At 44.7% G+C, this 6,600-nt stretch overlaps 1 protein-coding gene across 1 annotated transcript in view; it reads right to left on the bottom strand.

Annotated features, from left to right (window-relative positions):
* Positions 1-1,150: 1,150 nt before the first annotated feature.
* Positions 1,151-6,600, bottom strand: part of NDST4 (N-deacetylase and N-sulfotransferase 4) — an 81,738-nt gene continuing 76,288 nt past the window's right edge. Inside the window, exons 11-13 of the mRNA XM_068403038.1 lie at positions 5,640-5,749; positions 1,564-1,666; positions 1,151-1,270 (exon numbers count right to left, since the gene is read on the bottom strand). Coding sequence (XP_068259139.1) covers positions 1,151-1,270; positions 1,564-1,666; positions 5,640-5,749 — 333 coding nt within the window. The remainder of the gene's footprint in view (positions 1,271-1,563; positions 1,667-5,639; positions 5,750-6,600) is intronic.

Below are 6,600 nucleotides of genomic sequence, written 5' to 3'. Positions count from 1 at the left end.
ACGAGGAACGGCTGAGGGAGCTGGGGTTGTTTAGCCTGGAGAAGAGGAGGCTCAGAGGTGACCTTATGGCAGTCTACAACTACCTGAAGGGAGGTTGTAGCAGAGTGGGAGTCGGCCTCTTCTCCCATGCACCTAGTGATAGGACAAGAGAACACAGCCTCAAGCTTCGCCAGGGGAGGCTGAGGTTGGACATTAGGAAGCATTTCTTCTCAGCAAGGGTCATTAGCCATTGGAAGGGGCTGCCTAGGGAGGTGGTGGAGTCACCATCTCTGGAGGTGCCATGGTCTGGTTGCCATGGTGGTGTCAGGGCAATGGTTGGACTTGATGATCCCAGAGGTCTCTTCCAACCTGATTGATTCTGTGAAAAGACAGGCAATGGATTTCACTGAGGTTTGGGAGGAGGGCCACCTCGCTGCCTTGCACCGCAGCGACCCACACGACTCCGGTAAATCAGGATATATCTTTTTGTGAAGGGAAAACAAAAAAAAAAACCCAAACCAACAGAAGAGCACAGAGTGTCATCAGTTATTACAGGAATCCAGGGAAGCAGATTAGGTGAGAATTAACCCCACCTCTTTCTGTGGAGAAAGCGATGGTGGTGCGTTACTACCACATATATAGTAACCATTAGGGATCCCAACTGCGAAGTGCTGAATGTCCCCTATAAAATGACAGGAAAACTTGCAGGGTTGGGGGAAAAAACAGGGAAAACAAAAGTGGGAAAACCCCTGCGGATGACCAACCTCACAGTCCAGCGAGAGATGTTCCCATCCTTCGCTCGTGTCCTGACAGACTGCAATTTGTCACGTGCACTGAAGTCAATCCGTCCTACACACAGTTTCTGGTATCTCCTGGTGAACAGAGGAACTGGGCTCTGCACGAATCCCGCTCTGGATGAAGAGTAATGCCACGTAGCTCCGTGTTATTTCCTGGAAGCTGACAAAAGGGGTCGATGCTAATAACTGCCAGCGCGTGCGTACAAACAGTTGTGGGGTTTGGTTGGTTTTTTATTCTTTTGTGTTTGTTTCTTTTTTGAATAGAAAGGGCGTTATTCATGAGGTCCTCTACTGACGATCACAAGTGAGTCGGAGAAGCAAGGGGTTTGACGGTGAGAGAAATCGTCCTTGTTGGGGTCCCCCGCCCTTGCGTGCTACCTGACCTTCTGCAGCTCCTGTCTCAGCCACGAGGGCAGGGGCTGCCCCAGCCTGTGCAGCAGCTTGGACAACTCCACGTTGTGGTCTCTGTAGTAGCTCGACAGAAATGCTCGAGACTGAGAAGGGTGAAAAAAAAATAGAAACAAACAACAGTCAAAGAAGGAAACCCATCCGATGGCAGCTTTCGGCAGGTGCTCCTGCCTGGGGGCTACGCACTGCTCCCAGAGAGGGGCTCTGACGAGGGGGCAATTAATCTCCTGTCATTCAAAGCTCATTAAAAGTTTCTTTTTTTTAAAAAATATCAAGCCAGTGAAAATAAAATAAAAAAAGAATAAGTATGTTTCTTTTAGGAGTCAAACACAGGGTCAATATTAAAAAACGTTAACTTAAATCTCTGGAAAGCCCTTACCTCTTGGTCCATTGGTGGGTATTTTCGACCTTTGCTTTTTCCCAGGCACTTTGTTTTCCCTCCTTCCAATAACTGGCACCAAAAGCCTTTCTGAGGGTCAAACCTATAGAGGATCATATTTTTTTTTGAAAGACCTTGCTACAGAAGAATCTCCCAGCTACTAAGACATCAGTGTTAGCCGACAATTATTGCTGCACACATCTCTCTAGATGAGCGAAATGCTGAGGACGGAGTGGGAAACAGCTTTCCTCTCCTGGGACAGCTCTGGGAATTCATATTTTCCACAAATGGGCCTTGGGAGCGGCTCAAGGCAGGAAGTTTTTCACATTGTACTTGACTGACAGTAGCTACTTTTTGTTCTAGTTGTCCAGCATACAGGGTACAAGTTTTAAGCATTGATCTATAGGATGCCAGTCAAGGACCTGAGCCTCAGCCTCAAGGATCTTACACGGCCCCACTCCAGACTGTGACTCGTATTTTATTGTCTGGTTTTGGTTAGAGATTTTTTTCATGTCAAAGTACTCCATGTATCCCTACAGGATGCTCATGTTTTGATCAGTTGACACTTAAGCAAAGCAAGTTTTGTTGAAAAAATTCCTAGTTGCCTCTTTTCCTGGAATGCGATGCTCTATGTTCTCAAGGACATCATCGGCCGTGCTCAAGGGACGCTTGCCTTGAGCAAGCTTTGAGCAAGCTACGGCCGGTTGGAGCCGATGCTGTTGGAGGTCAGCGCTGGCAAGGTGAGAGGGGTTAAAAAGGGCGAGCGCATCTGTTTGCTGACTTCAACAGGCACAGCCTCCATCCCCAAGTCTGTTCATACAGAGGAGTGTGTGGTTGTTACGTGACTACACACCGATGAGAAATATGATACTGAAATGTTTTATGTTGATTTTTGAGTGAAATAAGCGGTGTTCAGGTCTGCTGAAAGAACCGCTGGGTAGTTGTTGATAATTTAACTGCACCTGCGACGTTGGTTGTTCCATATCATTAGATCTAAATATAATTTTCATTCCAAAGACGGCATTATAGCATAAACACTGTCCTAGCAGTCTTATCTGAAACACTCAATTTGATTTTGATGTCTAAAATTCAAAGACAGAAGAATTTTAGATGAAGGCATTAAACCACGCACTCACTAAGGGATGAGCAACACGCAGCGTTAAGGTTTGAATTTATTGCTGTGGGACTTGCAGCATGCATAAAACATGGGAAAGGTTCGCCTTGCTGCTGTTCAGCAGATGTTTGAAAAGGATGAAGTATAATTGGCTGGAACAAGGAGTTAATTAGTTACAGGCTACCTTTTTGCCCTGGCTCTATCCGTGTGACACGGGTGCGCCTGCAATTTGCTGCTGTACATAAGTGAACTAATTTCCGGAGAAGGGGGGACCTTCTTCATGTTTTTTTTCTTGCCCAGCCTGTTATTGCAGGCCTGACCCTTGTTTCCTAAATTGTCTCAGTAGCTGTATCAGTTAAGAAGAAATAAATCATTGATTAAATGGATGTATCGATGATAGATTCATTTCTGCTTTAGCCTTTCCCATCTGCTCATCGCACGGTGAAGTGCTTTAGCTGCCTTGCACTAATTTCCCAAGAGAAGCAGCAATATAGTGTGCTGGGTAAAAGGAAAACTGCCAAACGATGCCCCAAACAATATTTCTGCCTCAGAAGGAGCATATTGAATGTGATTAAGAGAATGTGCAAATTTGGGTAGGGGAAAGGAGGGTAAGACAGCTCGGGCTGAGTTCAAGCCATTGCGCTCAGGTATTACAAAACTCTCAGGACTCCTGAAAATGTAATTGGGCACAATGGAAGTATTGATTTAAAAATAGTGATAGCCTGAAGGCTAAAGGGAGCTTTTTAAAGCAGTCAGCAGAAACCTTTCCTCCAGGCCCGGTTACCTTTTCTTCCCTCGCAGAGGAAGCCTGTGGGAGAAGCGGGGTTGAACCCAGACACCCCGTACGCCCACCCCACCTCTTGGGAAGCCAGTACCCGATGCTAGAGGTGGGGAGGGCACCTGCGAGGGCCTGTCTGCACCCAAACCTGGACTAATCTTGTTTTCAAGCTTTACTCCTTCATGCAGAAAGCTCTGAGGTTTGCCCCACGTTTAGAAATCCCTGCAGGTGAGTTTTGTTGCTCTTTTGGCTTCCAGCGTTTCGCCACCCTCATCTTCCTTATATCTAGGCTGAACCTAGGCCCTCTTTAGCAGCGTGTGTAAGAGGGGAGGATCTGGTTGCTCATCTCAGCTGTGGCTCTTACAAACCTGGTGTGATGTGCACTTCTCTCCAGGTGCCCGTGCCCTGCCTCTGTCTCCCCTCTGCTCCCTTTCCGTGGCTCTGATTAGTACCTTCCTCCTGCCTGGGTTGATTTTACTCTCCTGTAAGATGTTCACATAATTACTCAGGGTGATGAACTCGTTGCTCACTAGTGTTTTCAGGACTGGGTCCTTAGGGTGCTTTGTGACCACTTTAAAACTGTGTGGTATACAGTTGTTAGGCAGTAACGACTAGGAATGACCCTATGCAACCTTTTTTTTACTTTGACAGTCCTACCATAAAGCGTTTTTCTCTTCCATCCTAAATCCTTCCAGAAGTGCGTGCTTCCACAGCACATTTGCATTCCTGATGCCTCTAAACAGCGATTGCATAATTTTATAGATCTGTTTACAATCCATTTTTCCTATCCAAACCAATATGAGAGGCCAAATTTTTTCTTGGCGTGTGACTCCACTGACTGTAATTTAGTTACAGAAGGGAAGATGTATGTATGTGGGTGGGTATTTTTAAAGCCTAGCAGAAGGTACTGCAGATGTGCAGCAGCAGTTGTTCAAACATCAGTAGTTCAGCTGTGTATTCAAACTCCTCCTCTATTTCATCCGCTTTGGAAACCAATGACTTAAAAAATTACATTATGAAATCCAAAAATTTTCCTCTAGAAAAGTATTTTGGCAGAGCAACATTCTGAAGACTCAAAGAACAACAAGCCCTCAACTCTTACTTTATGCCTGTTATACAAATAACCATAACCCTCCCAGAGGAGGAAACATTAAAGAATAATCATGAGGAGCCAGTGTGGGGTAGGTGGAAAGTCCATGATCTCATTGGGCAAACAGAGGCTACTATTAGTAGCCTATAATTTTACCCAACTTTAAGTGTACAGACTAAGTTCTTCTGTGCCATGTGCCTGGCTACTAGCAGGTAAAAGGTCGGCAGAATTGCCTCAATCATATATAAAAATGGGATTAGGGAATGATGTATTTGGTCCATGTTAAAAGAAAACAATCAAAGAAACCATGTGACCAGATGAATCTTATCATACTGTTGAGGTGTTGGAACAAGTCCAGAGGAGGGCGACCAAGCTGGTGAAGGGTCTGGAGGGTCTGACCTACGAGGAACGGCTGAGGGAGCTGGGGTTGTTTAGCCTGGAGAAGAGGAGGCTCAGAGGTGACCTTAGTGCAGTCTACAACTACCTCAAGGGAGGTTGTAGTGAAGTGGGAGTTGACCTCTTCTCCCAGGCAACTAGCGACAGGACAAGAGGACACAGCCTCAAGCTTCACCAGGGGAGGTTCAGGTTGGACATTAGGAAGAATTTCTTTTCAGAAAGGGTCATTAGCCATTGGAAGGGGCTGCCCAGGGAGGTGGGGGAGTCACCATCTCTGGATGTGTTTAAGAAAAGCCTGGACATGGCACTTAGTGCCATGGTCTAGTCGACAGGGTGATGTCAGGGCAACGGTTGGACTCGATGATCCCAGAGGTCTCTTCCAACCTGGTTGATTCTGTGATTCTGTGATTCTGCAATCCTACAAAATACTGAGCAGTCATTTGTCCTGTATGTTGTGCAAAGCAGAGTTTGCACGTGGAAATGTCTGCAATCATGCAATTAAATTCTGCAACATATGTATGCAAGGGAAAACTGGATGGGTGTTAAACATGGCTTTAAGAAACCCCCAAGTTCTGCAAAATTGTCATTGTTGTAATGTGGTTTTTGTTTGTTTGTTTGTAATTAATGGTCAAGTGATGTTGGTAGGAGGGGATGTACGCTGTGATCCCATAGGGCAGATAATAAAGGAACAGACTCACGTTAGAGCTTCCGAGTAATTATAATGAGGAGATACGCCAAGAAACTTCTGCACTTCATCCATCACAGTAGCTGGGTCACTTCTTAGCTGCTGTCCGTCAATAATAAGCAACTGGAGGGGTAAATATGTAGCGATTTAGAAACAGGACTAAGGTTAACGGAAGAATGACGTTCTTTCCCTTCTGTGACAACGTGGATTAAACTTGCGTGTGACTTAGTACAGTGCTAATAACAACCACATGGATGAACTTCTTTTGAGGTTTACATTTTACTTCGTTGTGTTGGATTTGTACAGGTGGGCACCTTGTAACTCTGTGTGTGCACATTGTTCAGATGCAAGAGTTAAATCTCACAAGCCAAACCCGAATCTCAGAGAAAAAGCGATAAGGAAGGAGTGTAAAAATATTGTTGAGGTTTACAATGTGTCCGTAGAAAATCTGGTGTGGAATAAGAAAAATAGCAAAAAGCTCATATATATCTTAGAATTAAACATTCAGAAACTGTACAATTGCGTGTTCAAAAGTGATATTGTAGCAATTTATTTGAAACTTACCACCAGCCTATCGACCATAAAGCCCTGCAAAATTGTCAGCAAAGGGTTTTTTTTTTATTTTGTTTTCAATTAAAGATTGATGTGATGTAAAGGTGCATTGACCTCCACAAGCAAATGTTAAGACAATATATCAGAAGTCTGCTGGCATACAAAGCGTTATTGCTAATAACTATTCTGGGCAGACGTGTTTTATATTTATTGTGAAGGCTTATTATGAATTATTAAGTTTTTGAGTGCACGGCCAAGCGAACGCACATTACTGAGTGGCCATTAGTAAGCACCGTGAGTGCACTCTCTGGGTGCACCTTATTAGGAATGAGTGCATTTTGGTTTGTATCTTGTAAAATTAATCACTCTAACTATACAACATGAGCGGTTACCAGTTTTACAAGAAATATGTCAATGTGCCC

Source organism: Nyctibius grandis, chromosome 6 (genome assembly GCF_013368605.1).
Source record: "Nyctibius grandis isolate bNycGra1 chromosome 6, bNycGra1.pri, whole genome shotgun sequence".
NCBI lineage: Eukaryota > Metazoa > Chordata > Aves > Nyctibiiformes > Nyctibiidae > Nyctibius > Nyctibius grandis.
This window is presented reverse-complemented; position numbering and strand designations above follow the sequence as displayed.